Raw genomic sequence first — 15643 nt, 5'->3', positions numbered from 1 at the left:
CCTGAAATTCATTCCCCTCTTTGATAGTTTTCATAAGCCTGTTGTTGACTAAAAACAAGTTCATGTTTCTTAGTTTGGCATTCAGGGATTTTTTCTTCTTACACTGTGATCTCTGGATTTCTCTCACAGGAGTGGTCTTTTACCATTCTTGCTGTTCTTCAGAAATTCTGCCTTATTAGTAAATCTGCCCCTTCATGAATTCTACCCATTCTTCTAGACTTACCTGAAGCATGACCTCCTTACAAGGCTTTCTTTTGCTCACATAGTGACTATTCTTTTCTCCCCTCTTACTCAGTAGGCTGTGTGTTGTTAAGTGAATGTCAGATCTGTTATTACTGGGGATACAATGATCAATATAGTTCTTACCCTTCATGAGCCTACAGCTTACTCTTTCTAGTGCTCTTAACATGTACCTGTGGACCATACTGTGTAATACTGGCCCAGTGCCTTGCGCAGCCTCCTGTGCACTTGTTCATAGTCTCGAATGCTGAAAGTATTTTTTTTTATAATGAAACAGTAAATTCCCTTAAGGGATAACAACTGCTGTCTGTAGCTTTGACTTGTGTATTCTCAGAATTTAATCTCTCAGCATTAACTTGGATGGTATGTGCCAATCAGCAAAACGTGTCAGGAGTGTGTTTTCCTCTGGCCACTTGAACCTCACGGCATCGGTGGCAGTTCCATATTTTCACCAGTTTCTCAGCTGAGTGTTGTCAGCATAAGTTATCTCTAGACTTTATCAAATTGTCCAAAAGAGAAAGCTCTTAACTGGTATTAATGTATGGATTTATGATGTGAGATGTTTTAAATATCTGCTGAGTTTTACAAAAGAGTAGCTGGCACTCAGTAACGTAGAGCCGTTCTTCGAGTGAAAGGTGGTGCTTCAGACATCAGTACTAACTGTGCTAATGCTTTCTTCGCAGATGTTCTTCCAGAGAGCAAAGCCCTAGGAACTGGATCTCCCTGTGCCTACTTCATAATCAGGATTTGTGATCAGAAATTCCAGTTAATAATTTATAAAGAAGCAGGTTTTATGTGCCATTCACAGTGCTCTTTTTAACTTGGCTTTGAGCTTATTGCAGTATGTGTATGTATTGGGATTTTTCTGTAAAATGTGTGTAATTTTCCCTAAGTACAGGTATGTGGCAACGAGAAGTGGCTTGCATGCCAATTCATATTGTTTTATGTAAAAATGCTGTTAAACGATTCAGCAGAGTTATCCTAGTACCTTTTTATTTTTATTTGAAACTTTAAGTCCTCTTAAAGACCATAGCGGGAAAACTGTACTTTTTTAAAATTGCTGAATGAATATAAAATGTTTGAGAATTTAATTTTTCTTTTATGTGTGCAGACTCAAACTATGGGGGAACTACAAAGATCAAAACTACTTTTTTATAGATAGCCATGACATTTCTTTACAATGTTTTGATGCCAATATGTATTCTACAAAAGAGAATGGTTTCGTAAATTAACTGATTTAAGAGTAGGTGCCGGTGTTATACATTTTTTTTATAAAAAAATAAATTTTACATAGTGAATTTACCAAGTCTTTTTGGGAATTATTATACATACTGTAGCCCTAGTTTTTTGTCTTACCTTTCCTAATTTCCCATTTAAAGGATTGCACATAAAAGCTTATAGGTGATTTATTTAATTGTATTATGCTCCTAAAAGGTTATATGCAACTTAGTTCTGTTAAATAGATCTTTTTAAAAACGGCCTAGAAAAAGCCTGTGTGAATTTGTTGATAGAATTAAAAGTCCAATATGTTCTACCTCTGTTATTGGATCTATTTAGGGCACAGTATACCTATGTGTTTATGGTATTTATAAATAGGCGCTGCCCATTTAATTACTAGAAGAACTTCCCTTGTCTTCTCCCATTTTTATTCATGACTGCAAGAAAACAAGAGGAGAAACAATAGTATCAGTAGTAGTATTGGGAAATTAAGAGGGACAACACTGAGTAGCACAGTTACTATAGTCATTTAAGTTTAAATTCTAAAAGTCTCAGTAAGATTGTAGGGGAGGGTTGGGTGGTTATTTTTTTTAACCTTTGGCCAATATGGCCCCTAGGGGTTTCATGGACAGGCTTCAGGAGTGTATAAACTTCCTAAAATTGTATTCTAAATTGTGTACATATCCCTTTCTTTCTCCCTCCTCCTTCCTCTAAAAATAAATATTTTTAAAAAATAATAAATAATTGTGAGCATAAATCTTCTGGGGTTAATTGCAGAAGAGATTTTAAATGTTTTCCTTACATCATAGAATAAAGGTACTAAACTAAGTTGACAATTAATTGTAAAACTAGATCAGTGGAATATAAAACTTCGATAACGATGTTTTTAAAAAATAGATGAGTAAAAGCTGATGGTTTTGTTGATAAGTTCCCCCGTCCTGTTGGGGAGATAATTACGCTATTGCAGTAGTACTGATTGTCCAAAGTATACTAATGAGTAGCATAGCATAACATAGCGGTCAAGTGAACAATCTCGGGATCCTGATTAAGTAGGTTCAAATAACAGTTCCACCAGTAACTGGTTTTGGAACCTTAAGCAAATTAACTTCTCCCTCCACAGTTTCCCCATCTGCAAAATAGGAGAAATAATGGTAGCTACCTCATAACTAAGAATTTAAGAAGTTAAACATGAAAAGAGTTTATTATAGCACCTGCACACAAAGGCCTGATATTAGCTATGGTTACTGGGTTGTTAATTACATATATGTAAAGGAGATACCTGCTCCTTCCCCCCTTGCTCTTCAAAGCCCTTCAAAAGATTCACATGCGTTCAGAGCTAAGAGAAATCAAGACATGGACATTAAGGGTGTAGTAGAAATTAAACTTCATGTTCGGTGATCATGTATAATTTCTATCTTCATTCCCTGAAGTTGCCCAGAGCATTATGGATTACCATAGCAATTAGGAAACTTCCATCATGAATTACCTTATTTGTATTGTATTTAGCTCCAAAAGCAAGCACCCAAATAATTTGGTGAATCTCAACTGTTAACAGGTGAGATAACATCGAAGCAAAAAAACCTTAGGGATGTGTAACTTGACTATGTAACCACCAGGGTTTTATGATGCCTGGTTTAGTTCTGTGCCTAACAGGTTATTTAAATCTTCAAGTAAATGCTAACTCAAATTGGTTCTTAAGTGGCTTACCTTTAAGAAAATGCTGGTATTTCAATGTGTATCAATTACGTGGAAAATACGTAAAAAAAAAATGCCTTGGGCTCAGCTAATCACTTCTCTCATAACCTTTGAGCTGTGGGCTTTACTGTTGTAAGGAACTTTGACAGGACCTTGGAATTAGACATGGGAAAACTGGTTGGAATTATAAGCAGTGAATAGATATGTTTGTTGTTAGAATGATTCCATCACTTAAACATTGTTTAAAAGTCTAATAAAGTAACTTCCTTTGTAACAATTCATTACAGTGGGCTTTTGTTACCGCCATTGTGCATATAAGACTTAAGTAAACGACAAAACAACAGAAAAACATGTTTGAAGTTCAGTATTTGGCAGTGCTGCTAGAGTTGGAACAGTTGACCCCAGGTCTGTTCCATTCAAAAGCCACTGCTCTTAATTAACCACTCCACCGAGGTTTCCCATTTCATTGCCGGTTGCTGAAGTTCTCATCTGGGAGGCTCTAGATCAGCGGTAGTCTATGGCCTCTCCTTCTTTGAGACGGCTGCAGTGCTGCCAGTTGGCAAAAGGAATCAGCCTAGAATAAGCCTAGATGGCGAGCTGCCTGAGATCTTGGCGGCACGAATACTGCTGGACCTGATTTTAATCCTTAATCTCTCCAATACTGTCATTTTCCAAAATACCGCTCGAAAGAGGGAATTAGTGAGCTTATTTACGTTAAGACTTTTACGTGTTAATATTCCTAAATGATCATCTAGCTTCACGGCAGCCAACGAGGGCTTTAAAATACAAATCTGCCCCTTCAGACTATGATATTTCCCAGTGAGAGCCCCCAACGTGTCCAGCACTCGGCACGCCAGTGATTTGACTTAAAACGAGTTCTATTCTGTCTTCCTCACCATCGCTACACTCGACTCTTCGGCTCTCCGGGACTGGGAGGGATTTGCAGGCGCGAATATAGGAACCTTGTGCTCATTGCGCAGGGCACCCTGGCTTCACTCTCAGGGTAAGGAGGACGACAGTGGGTGGGAAGCGTCTAGCAGAGAGAATGTAGACCAAGTCTGACTAAGGAGACCCCCACCTTCCCAGCCGCTCGCTACAAAGCACCAGTGAGCTCACCACCGCAGGAACTTCGGGGGCAAGGGCGGAGGCCGGGCCCTTGGGCGTGCGCACGCGCACCTGCGTGCGACGACTGTCGGTCACGTGGCTCCCGAATAGGACTCGGGAAGCCGGAAGTGCCCTGAGGCTCAACGAGGCCGCGGGAGCCGGCTGGCGGCGGTGCGGAGGTTATCCCGCGCGGTGAGTGGGGGCGGATGCGGCTGGAAGGTTAGACGTCGCGTAGGGCCGGGGCAGCTGAGCCCCGCACAGGCCCGCGCGGAGTGTTCCCGCCCTCTGTGGGAAGTTGGCATGCTGAGTCAGAGCGGGGGCGGGGCAGGGCGAGCGACCCCAGGATCCCCCTCACGACCCGAGGCCAAGTCCTCCCCGCGCCCTGGCTAGGCCGACACCCGGCTCCTAGGGTGTCTGGGTCGTCCGAAGCCGGGTAGGATGGTTGCGCGGGCTCTGTCCCTTCCATCTGGACTCCCGATTCTTTGACCAGGCCCTCCCGGGTCTAGCGACGCTGGACACGAAGAAGAAGGATGTGTTGGTGACTGAGTCTGGGCCCTGGCCGCCCGGGAGAAACGTTGGGCCCTTTTTCCTGGCAGTTAGATTGGCCGGTTTGTACCCCAAATTTCCAAGTGTTGACAAAATCGACAGTTTTTATTTATTTATTTTTACTTGTTGATTTAGAAAGGTGGGGAGAAAGAGAAACATGGATTCATTGTTCCATTCATTTATGCATCTATTGATTGCTTCTTGTGTGTGTCCTGACCGGGATCACAACCTTGGCTATGAGGAGGATGCTCTAAAACAACTAAGTTCCCGGCCAGGGCAAGATCGCAGTTTTTAAGTAGATTGGTTTTTGTGTTTTTTTCAGATTAAAAAATCGTTTCATTAAGGTTTTAGTGGTGATAAACAGAAGGGGTTGGCTCACGGGAAGCTAGAAGCTGAAGACGTTTTTAATATATGCACATGTAATGGATCATACAAGTTCCCAAAGCGTTTCCTGTGGGGAGATGGCTTGTACGCTTGTTGTCCAATCCGCTTCCCAGGTGTTTTCAGTAAATGGCCTCAAACGTAGTTCTACCCAGTAATTGAGAAACGCATAACCAAAGACCGGCCTTTTTCACTCAAGAACGCTGAATATAATACTACTTCAACAAATGATTCACACAGTAGTCGTTTGGAAATCCGGAAACTTTTTCTATCTGCCTATTCATTTATGAACAAATGGTTTCGTTTTGGATAGTATAAGGAAGTAGACTTGGCAGGGTCAGCATAACATACGTGTCGAGTGCCAGCCTCTAGTGTGTCGGAATTTGGGAAGACTTCTACAGCAAGCACTTTGCACATGTGCTGAGTCACATTTTAGCTTGCTGTTATTGGGGGGTTTGGAAGATAGTTTCAAAAGACATTTCCCCAGATCATTGTAAAACTGTAGGTTTATATTTGCATACAGAAAGCAGGTATCTTAGCTGATAAATGTGTTTTATATTACCCACTAGGTACAAATAGGTACCTATGATATTATAAATACCGATCATACTATTTGCCACTTACAGTCATCTCAGATAACAAAGTTAATTAGGGAAGACTTTTCATTACTCGAAAATATTTGAGAAGTTTATTACCTCACTAACTGACAAATGTGTATTTCTTATTTGTGAGAAGAAAATCTTATTTATATTGTTCATTTACAATAAATTGCTGTATGAATTCCCTTATCTGAATTAGATAGCTGATAAAATTACATAAATATATCTTAGTATATGAAAGATTGCTGAAATTTAGACCCCTGGCCATTCTTTAAATTCCTGGTTCTGCTTGGAATATTGCCGGGCGTTAATTCATCACTGGCAACCTAGTCGTTCTAACTTACTACAGAGGCATATTATGCTCTGTTTTGATCTGACATTACAGCAGGTTTAAGGTGGCTTGATGAGACCAGTGTTTATGTATTTAGCATATCTCATTTTCATACCAACATAGAACTCAAATATGTTTAGTATTGTATAGCTTTTCAGTATTATAGAGCAGTATCAAATAGGGTAATGCTTTTTTTTAAAAAAAGACTTCACTTTTTAGAGCAGTTTTAAGTTCTCAGCAAAACTGAACAGAAGGAACAGATTTTCCATATACTTCCTGCCCCAATACATGCATAGCTTCCCCTTGCTTATTTTTAAGACTTAGTAACACACATTTGACGTGTTTTGTATTTATATAATTGGAGGTCGGAGAAACTACCCTTAAATTAATTTCAGAAGCATTAGTAACCTTTCAGGAATAATAATTTTGCACCTTTCCATTGTGATTGTCAGGCTCTGTGTAGATGAAATTTTGAGTTACAGGAAATGTTATGCAGTGGCAGCAGTGGTTTTTTTCATTAGTGTTGCCCTGCTTTTCAAGGAAATGAAGTAATTTTTAATATATTCTGTTATAGTCTACATTATTACTTTATTCTGAAACACTTTAAATATAACTTATCTTTGATTAATTTTTCAAAACATTTGAGAGAAGAGGTGGCCAGTATCACTCTCATTGACAAAGATAAAATTAGGATGGAAATAGATTTTTTTCAGCCTTCTGATAAGTAAATTAAATAAAATATATAAGGTGTCTTTGATTAATGTTATTCAGAGTCCACACAGCATTTAATATAACTGGAAGCTTAGTTTTTTTTACTTTGGACTTTTTATATACCTCAATTTAGCTATTAAAGAATGGATGATCTTACTTGAGAGTAACAGTAGCTAACATTGGTTTCTAAAATGTATTAGTCCCTTAAAACAAACATGCACATTTTTTTTCTTTTCTCTTAGTATAATAAAGAGGATCACCTAACCAAGCCGAGATGCAGAGCACTTCTAATCATCTGTGGCTTTTATCTGATATTTTAGGCCAAGGAGCTACTGCAAATGTCTTTCGTGGAAGACACAAGGTTGGTACAGACAGAACTGAAGGCTCTTAATCATTTTATATGTACTCTTCTGGGAAGCACACTTGCAGTAAAATATGAGACTTTGTTTTTTATATACTCTCTAAAGAGTACCTATTTTTGTGGGTTTTTTTAAGGTATAGCTTACATCAGAGGCAGTGCTATCCACTCAGTGGTGACAGAGAAAAACGAGTTTGGTTGAAAGAAGGAACTAGGGAAGATGGGTTGTGCCTTTTGATTCTTTCCCAGACCTAGCCCTCCTGCAGTTGGTTGTGAGTGATCTCGCTAACTTAGTGCAGTGTAGCAGGTACATGAAATAGGGATATTAGGGGGAAGCAGATCTTTAGTTTGTAGGGAAACCCATGCACATTCTGATACACTGTACTAAGGCTTCATGCCCCACAGTAAAACAACAAGATAGATTATAGTAAAATGAGATTATCAGCAAGGAGCCCAGGTTTAAAAGGCTCTATCTTTATATGAAGTAATTAGAAGTTGTTATTGGAAGTGAGAATCAAATAAAAGGGCTAATCCCAGAGGCACTTCTAGATCCAAAAAAAAAACTTTGTGTCAGATTCTATATTCGAGAATAAAATGAAAGATAATTAAAATTTAAAAGGAAGGTATTTGAGATCATTAAAGTTTCTATTCTGAGAAAGGAGCTGGAAGAATAATGGAGTTTAAAATCCTTTCATAGTACAAATAATCATCAATTAATTTTTCACCACTGTGAATTTGTTTTGAGTAAATGCTGTTTAGAGCCTCCTAAATTCTTATTTTTAGAAACAGGAGCTTTAAACATTTTGATAAGGAGGAGTTTTCTCCCATCTTTCTATAGCCATGAGATGATCAGTCAGTCAGTTCTGTCAGTGACTGTGAGATAAGCACTCATATTGGAGGAGCTATTTCCTCTCCTGGGGAGAGAATGTGACTAAAAATGGCCTTTATGGCTTATGGAGAATGAATCAGAAGTGGCATAGGGACACTTAGCTTTTTTCCCTCTGATTCCAGACTTATCCATAAGTTCTGGGTTCTCAATCAAGTTCCTTGTGGTCTCTGGTTCCTTAATGAAATCCATTGTGACCAATTGTAGATATGTCTGCTCTAGGAATTGTTTTTGTTTTATGCCTTGTGTCAAAATGAGAAAACAAGTGGCAACATGGGATTTGGTGTTGAGAATACACCTGACTGTCTTCCTGTGAGCCACATTAACTTAACCAACTTTAATAATTGCTTGATATGTCAGACACTGTGGTGGACCTAGTGACTATAAATACAGATAATGTGCATTTCTTGCCCACAAAAAGTTCTGGGATTAGTAGCAAGGTGGCATTGGAAGGGATGTAAATGGGAAACTGATCAAGTGATAGAGACTTCTTGGCACTAGAAAATATTTATATTCCAGTCCTCTTTCCTTTCTTAGATTAGATACTCAGTGTCCTTCATGTAACTGCCTATACCTATACTAGCCAATCTGTAAATACTGAACGAAAGAATGAATGAATGAGGACAGATTAGACTAACCTAAGACAACCTAAAGTTCTTCAAAGGAAACAAAAATGTACTTTATCCAATATAGTTTGAAAGCCTAAAATAAGGATTTGAGAAACATAAGAATTAGTTTAAAAGATTGCTAAGGGCCAGTTTAGTGTTCCATCCATAATAATCTTCTCAGGGATGTGTTTTAAGAAACCATCTTTGTTTTCAGTGACATCAATTTCAAGGGTTTAGGACTATACCTAAAAAATTCTGCCTGCCCTTAATAATTGTTTAAGCATTTTAACCATATTATTATAGCTAAACTCTTTTATGTTATTGCTTAGAATGATCAGGTCCCTGGATTTACTATTTGTTATTCAAGCTATATTACCTGCTTAATCTTTCTCTTTTTCATCAGGTTGCCTTTAGCCACAAATGTATATGGATGGGTATATATGTGTGTGATAGCTATGGCTAAGTTAAAGGGAAGAGAATTATAGGAAGGATGTGTTGATCTGCACTTGTGTATACAGCAAGTTCTTGAATAATGTGGTTTTTGCTCAAGGTCACCACATTTCATTGTTGATGAGACGCTACAGGAATTTACTTAATGGTTGTTTATAACAGTTAGCCTATGGTAAAATTGGTTTATACATTGTTTCACTTAAAGTCACAGAACCATTGATGATATTAAATGAGAACTTACTGTATACATGTACATGTAGATATGTAAACATTCACATATGTTTTGACTTAGAAAGAGTGAATGATGTATGCAGTTGAATAAAAGGGAAATTGTTTATTCTCACATGTATTCCAGTAGTCAGTCTAACAGGTATAATGTAAAGTACAAAAATTTAGGAAATACTGGCCTTGATCATAGTGGGCACATTGCAATATTGTATTATTTTCCCTGCTCAGGCCTCTGTTAGGACTCACCTAATCTAGACTAAGTTTGAGAGGAGTGTCCTCAAGAAAAATCTCTCTGTTGCTGTGATTTTTGAACCAGTGTGCTGCAGGAATTTTTAAAACATGCTATAGCTGACTATTTAGTCAGGGGCACTGACCTCTTCTCCCTTAGACTGTCAAATAAAAGTGACAACAGCCAACAAGATAGCTGTCCAGTGTGAATGAATCAAAATTCACAGATTGGCAAAAAAATATGTTTTTAGTGTGCTGCAGAATTTTAGCAATTAGTTTTTGTAACCTGTGAGTTGAAAAAGATTGAAAACCACTGCTTTGTTGGATAGTGTAGTCTTGGTAATGTGCTTACCCTGGCTGAACAAATGGAAAAACAGTGAAATTGACCTACATGTATGTCAGTTGTTCAGTTTTGGTATTGCCTGAGAATGATCAGTGGCCCTTTATCCTCTGGGAAAAATATACCTATGTGTATTTGGTGGGAGGAGGCAGAGCGGGAGGCGTTATCACATCACAGAACATAGGTGGCAGTCTCCAAAGAGTGATCTTAAGACTAAGACTGTGAAGGAGTTCAACAGTGCTAAGAAAAAAAATCATGAGGTTCAGAGGGGAGGGGGGTGGTGGCTGTAAGTGAAGAACCTGTGTAGAAAGCTGCAGAGAGGGCTTCAAAGCAGGAAGAGCACAGAGGGCCCAACAAAGAGACAACAGTGAGGTACCTTTAGGCAGCAGGTGCTTGAACCCCAAGGTCAAAGGGGAAATGATCTTTCCACTTGCTCCAGGGAAGTTCAGCCTTCAGTTAGGGGGAAAGTAATATTAAAGAATGTGGACTTGGGGAGGGTTGGGTGGGTGGGCTGGATTGGGAGTAAAAGGGAGAAAACTGTACTTGAACAATGATTTAAAAAAAAAAAGAATGTGGACTGCCCACCAAGGAGAAGTTTGCAGATAAGAATGAGGGGAAGGAGGTAGGAGCATCTGGAAGAAAGCCTTAAAATAAGGGTTAACATGAAGAATTTGAGAATGTAATGTTTACCTGAAATTCAGCATGTATTTTGTACCTCCATTAAATTGACATAATTCCCTCCCAACTGGAGCTGTGTATTGTAATTCTGTGTGCGATCTACTGTAGTATGCCATGAGCAGGGTGCTGCATAGGCCTAAAAAGGCCTAGAGCAGGGTGCTGCATAGGCCTAAAAAGGACATCTTTGGTCTTCTAGAGATGCTCCGGGAATCAGCAGCCTTCCCTACTCGTAGGTGAAGTTGCAGAAAGCTAGCCCCCAGCAGCCGTGGTGCAGTCCAGTGAGGACAGTCTGCTTTAACCTCACTCTCCAAGCCCTCCTTCCACATGCACATACACAAATACAGGTTATGGCAGTTAGGGAATATTTCTTAAAAGGTAATTGCATTACTTTAAGATTCTTACAAAAAATTTCACATGTGTACTGTAGTTTTCAGTCTCCCTTTTCCTAGTCTGATTACCTTAAAATTATTAAGCCCTATAGAAACTCTTGTGAGTTCCACTTTCTATTTCTTACCTAAAGTGTACTTTCACATGTGGTACTATTAGAGCTCTTATTTTTTGACAGGTAAATGCCTATCTTTGCCACACATATCATAATGGAAGCTTTATAATATAAAAGAAAATAGTCTTTCCTACATTCCAAAGCATACAATTTGAAAGAAATGTCAAACAGCTGATTGATTTATTTTAGCTTTAAAAAACGTCAGGAGCCCTAGTATAAATTACCTATGCTTAAAAATATTCAAGTTTGCTATAGCTAGTTTTGTTGTTGTTTATGCTATTACAGTTGTCCTGATTTTTTCCCTTTGCCCCTCCCTCTACCTAGCACCCCTCCCCTAGGCAATCCCCACACCACTGTCTGTGTTCCAGAGTCATGCTTGTTTGTTCGATGGCTAATCCCTTCACCTTCTTCCAAGCAGTCCCCACCTCCCCTGCCCCTCTTACAGCTAGCTGTCGTCTGTTCCATGTTTCTATGCCTCTGATTCTTCTATAGCTAGTTATAGTGGTACGTTTTTATCTTCTTTATAATATCACAAATAAATAAACCTTTCTCTCTCTCTTTTTTAGAAAACTGGTGACTTATTTGCTATCAAAGTATTTAATAACATAAGCTTCCTCCGTCCAGTAGATGTTCAAATGAGAGAATTTGAAGTGTTAAAAAAACTCAATCACAAAAATATTGTCAAATTATTTGCTATTGAAGAGGAGGTAAGTAGTCAAGTTTTAGTTAATCTTGTCATGTTTATTGTAGTTATTATAATTTAAGAGAAATACTCGAACAATGATTTATATACTTGGGTTTTTTAATAGTGAAAATTAGAGCTCATACAATTAAATATTCTAGACTCAAAGATTGTTGAATAGCTGTAACAATGGAAATAAATTATCATGGAATCAGAAAAAGTAGTATAAAGAGTATAGAATATTATTACCAGTATTACTAAAGAAAGAAAAGAAACTATTAAATTAAATTGACATAATTCTAAAAGGAGCAGGAGAAAGTCAGACAATAGAAAGGTGGCTTTGTAAAAGAATAAATCTTAGAAATCTGAGGATTAATATGTAAAGTGCATTTGTAAAAGATAGAATTGATTTTAGGGGGAAACAGTGAAAACAGGATACCATTAGGATAATTAACTAGAAATAATGGAAATAGAAATCTTTTAATCTCTTTAGATATGGATAATCAATAAAATCACACCTTTTGAAAAATAATTTGGCAGTTTATACTCCTTATAATAGTCATTTTATTTTTAGTGATTTTTAAAAATAATTAGAAATATAAATTACAGTTTTATGCACAAAGATTTTCAATGCTGCTCTGTTTATAATTTTTTAAATGGTTAAATAGGTTAGAATGTGTGATGGATAGTTACCCAGAGTTAGCTACACTCAAGGTTAAAAACATACCCCTCCAGACTACCAAGTTTGTTCAAGACTTCTGGCACCAGCTGAAGGGAGTTTGGCAAACTGCAGTCAGTGAGAACAGTGCCCGCACAACTGTGCTCATTCAGACATGAGCTGCAAGGTCTGGAGTCCCCTGAACTACCTTTACTTCAGACCAGCTGGCTACAAATTTGGGGCTTCCCATGGCTATCCTCAGATTTGATAATTTGTTCTGAATGACTCACAGAACTCAGGAAAGCACTGTACTTAAAATTAAAGTTTTGTATAGCAAAAGAATATAAATTAGAACTAGCCAAAGAGACCCATAGGGTGGTGTATGGGAGAGCTTCAAACATAAATCTTCCTTGTCCTCAGAAACACATTAGCCGCCTGGAATTGACAGTGTGCACAGAATATTGCCAACTTTGGAAGCTCACCTTAACCTTTATATCCAGAATTTTTAATGGGGCTCAGTCACATTCCGCCTGCATGGCTGACCTTTTCTCTCTAGCCCTTCCCAGAGGTCCAGGCTAATACCTTTATTCTCCATTTCCGCTGGAAGTTGGAATGGATATGCATGACCTAAAACCCCCACCATGAATCATGTTGTTGGGCCATCATATGGCCAAAGTCCCCAGACAAAGCTTGTAGCAGACAGGAGATTCCAGAGGCCTAGTAATTAGCCAAGGGCAAAGACCAGACCTCTTCCGGGTACAATTAATTATGCACTATACTATAGTTAAGAAGTAATGAAGAAAAAGATATTTACTAGAATTTTAATCACCTGGGAACATGCTTATGTATAGTTATGTTAGAAAATCAGAATTAAAGTACATATACAGTATGATTTTTTTTTTTTTTTTTTTTAATCCTCACCTAGGGCTGGCTGATATAGCTCAGTGGATTGAGCATGGGCTGTGAACCAAAGGGTCGCTAGTTTGATTCCCAGTCAGGGCACATGCCTGGGTTGCAGGCCAGGCCCCCAGTGGGGACCATGTGAGAGGCAGCCACACATTGATGTTTCTTTCCCTTTCTTTCTCCCTCCCTTCCCCACTCTCTAAAAATAAATAAATAAATAACATCTTTTTTTAAAAGTTAAAAAAATTCTCACCTAGGGGTATGTTTCTTGATTTTAGGGAGAGGAAGGTGGAGAGAGAGAGAGAAACATCAGTTGGTTGCCTCCTATACATACCCTAACTGGGGATCCAACCCACAACCTTCTGGTGTACAGGATGACACTCCAACCATCTGAGCCACCTGGCTAGGGTAGTATGATCTTGGTATATACATTATGATAACAGAGATAGTGTTAGGCATCTATAATGTGATTACGTAGATAAAAGACTGAAAGAAAATACACAAAATACTAATATAATGATTCGGGGTGCTAGAATTATGGGTATGTTCCAAATTCTCAACAATCAGCATGTATTCATTATTTAAAAACAAGGCTTTTTTTTTTTTTTAATTATTTCTCTCTTGATACAGAGAACATTTTGACATTTGACAGTTGAGAGGACAGTTGGGGAAATGGCTAAAAAAACAAGGGATTAAGAAGTACAATTAGTTACAGAATAGTCATGGGGATGTAAAATAAAGCATAGGGAATATGGTCAATAATATTGTAATAACTATTATGTCAGATGGGTACTAGATTTATCAGGGTTATCACTTCATAAATTATGTAAAAGTCTAATCACTGAGTTGTACACCTGAACTAAATATTGTATGTCAACTATAATTGAAAAATAAAAAAAATATTTTATCATGAATAAATAAAACTATTTTATAACTACTCAATACTAGAGAAACTTAAAATATTTTATGACACTATTTTGGAGATATGTAGGAAAAATTTATAAAAGAAGAATGGATTAAAAATTGAAGATGAATACTGGATTTTAAGTCTCATTTTTACGTTTTCAGGTTTCTGAAATGACATGTATCTTATAATCAATGTGTATATGTAATTAGGTAAATTTTTTTCCCTATAAAGCTGTTGTTAAAATTGGTGTACCTTACAATTCATGGCATGTTAAAATCAAGGTTCAGCTCTGGCTGGTGTGGCTCAATGGATTGAGCACTGACCTGCAAACCAAAGGAGGGTCACTGGTTCGATTCCCAGTCAGGGCACATGCCTGGGTTTCTGAGTAGGTCCCCAGTAGGGGGCACACAGGACACAACCACACATTCTCTCCCTCTCTGTTTCCCTTCCTTCCCTTCTGTCTAAAAACATAAATATATAAAATCTTTTAAAAAAATAAAATCAAGGATTAAAACAAATCAGCAGCTCAGATGCAAATGAACAGACTAAACTTTGCTCCAAGAGGAACCACCCAGTAAGCCTGCCAGCTGTTTGTTTTTAGGTCTAGAACTTCAATCCTCGAGGTAAAAGTATTCTTCATGAGAAAAACTTCAAGTGCTTTAAGAGATTTCTTAGAAGAGCTAATGTCCTTAATATACTATCATATATTAGAAATTAAAGATAATTCTTAAAGAACTATGCTAATATTCTGGCAATAATTTATTAATTCAGATTTAGCCAGCTTTCACTGTGATTAGATTGTCTTCAAAAGCATCCAGTTTTAATAGAAATTTAGAAGATGTTAATTCTTATATGTGTACAGTCAACATATTTAATAAATCCCAGGTAAAGCAGTTCAAAGTGCTTTCATCATTATAGCAAAACCCACATTTAAATGAAACCAGAGTGAGTGCTGTCATATAATAACAACTTATTTTTTATATTGAATCCCAATCAGTGATTTATTTTTTCCAGACAACAACAAGACATAAAGTACTTATTATGGAGTTTTGTCCATGTGGAAGCCTATACACTGTTTTAGAAGAGCCATCTAATGCCTATGGACTACCAGAGTCTGAATTTTTAATTGTTTTGCGAGATGTGGGTATGTTTCTGTATTTATATGATTTTATGTATATTTGTTTATATAATTTAATGACCTAAGACTTTCTAAAAGTAATTTCTTTGCATTCAGAATCAAAGACCTTTATGCCACACTTTCGTAGATATGACACCAAAAGCACAGTGTGAAAAGGAAAAAATAGATAAACTAGACTTGTATCAAGAGAAAATATTTACAAATTATATGTCTGATAAGAAGTTTTTATCCTGGCAGCTCAACAATAAAAAG

General features: G+C 37.6%; 2 protein-coding genes across 6 annotated transcripts in view; both read left to right on the top strand.

Moving 5' to 3' along the window:
* XPOT (exportin for tRNA) overlaps positions 1 to 2199 on the top strand; it is a 41771-nt gene extending 39572 nt beyond the window's left edge. Inside the window, exon 25 of the mRNA XM_045829302.1 lies at positions 924 to 2199. Within this exon, the coding sequence (XP_045685258.1) occupies positions 924 to 950 (27 nt within the window). The 3' untranslated portion in view covers positions 951 to 2199. The remainder of the gene's footprint in view (positions 1 to 923) is intronic.
* A 2116-nt stretch (positions 2200 to 4315) lies between these two features.
* TBK1 (TANK binding kinase 1) overlaps positions 4316 to 15643 on the top strand; it is a 53164-nt gene continuing 41836 nt past the window's right edge. For 4 of the 5 annotated variants that reach the window (XM_045829777.1, XM_045829773.1, XM_045829776.1 and 1 more), the window contains exons 1-4: positions 4316 to 4449; positions 7068 to 7186; positions 11670 to 11810; positions 15268 to 15397. In XM_045829777.1, coding sequence (XP_045685733.1) covers positions 7100 to 7186; positions 11670 to 11810; positions 15268 to 15397 — 358 coding nt within the window. In that variant the 5' untranslated portion in view covers positions 4316 to 4449; positions 7068 to 7099. Of the gene's footprint in view, positions 4450 to 4543; positions 4866 to 7067; positions 7187 to 11669; positions 11811 to 15267; positions 15398 to 15643 lie in introns of those variants that run through there. The other variant, XM_045829774.1, reaches the window with a different exon arrangement.

This window comes from Phyllostomus hastatus, unplaced genomic scaffold, assembly GCF_019186645.2.
Source record: "Phyllostomus hastatus isolate PE091 unplaced genomic scaffold, TTU_PhHast_1.1 phas_scaffold_93, whole genome shotgun sequence".
NCBI classification, from domain to species: Eukaryota; Metazoa; Chordata; class Mammalia; order Chiroptera; family Phyllostomidae; genus Phyllostomus; species Phyllostomus hastatus.
Note: the sequence above shows the minus strand (reverse complement) of the source record. Positions and strands in the feature narration are given on the sequence as shown.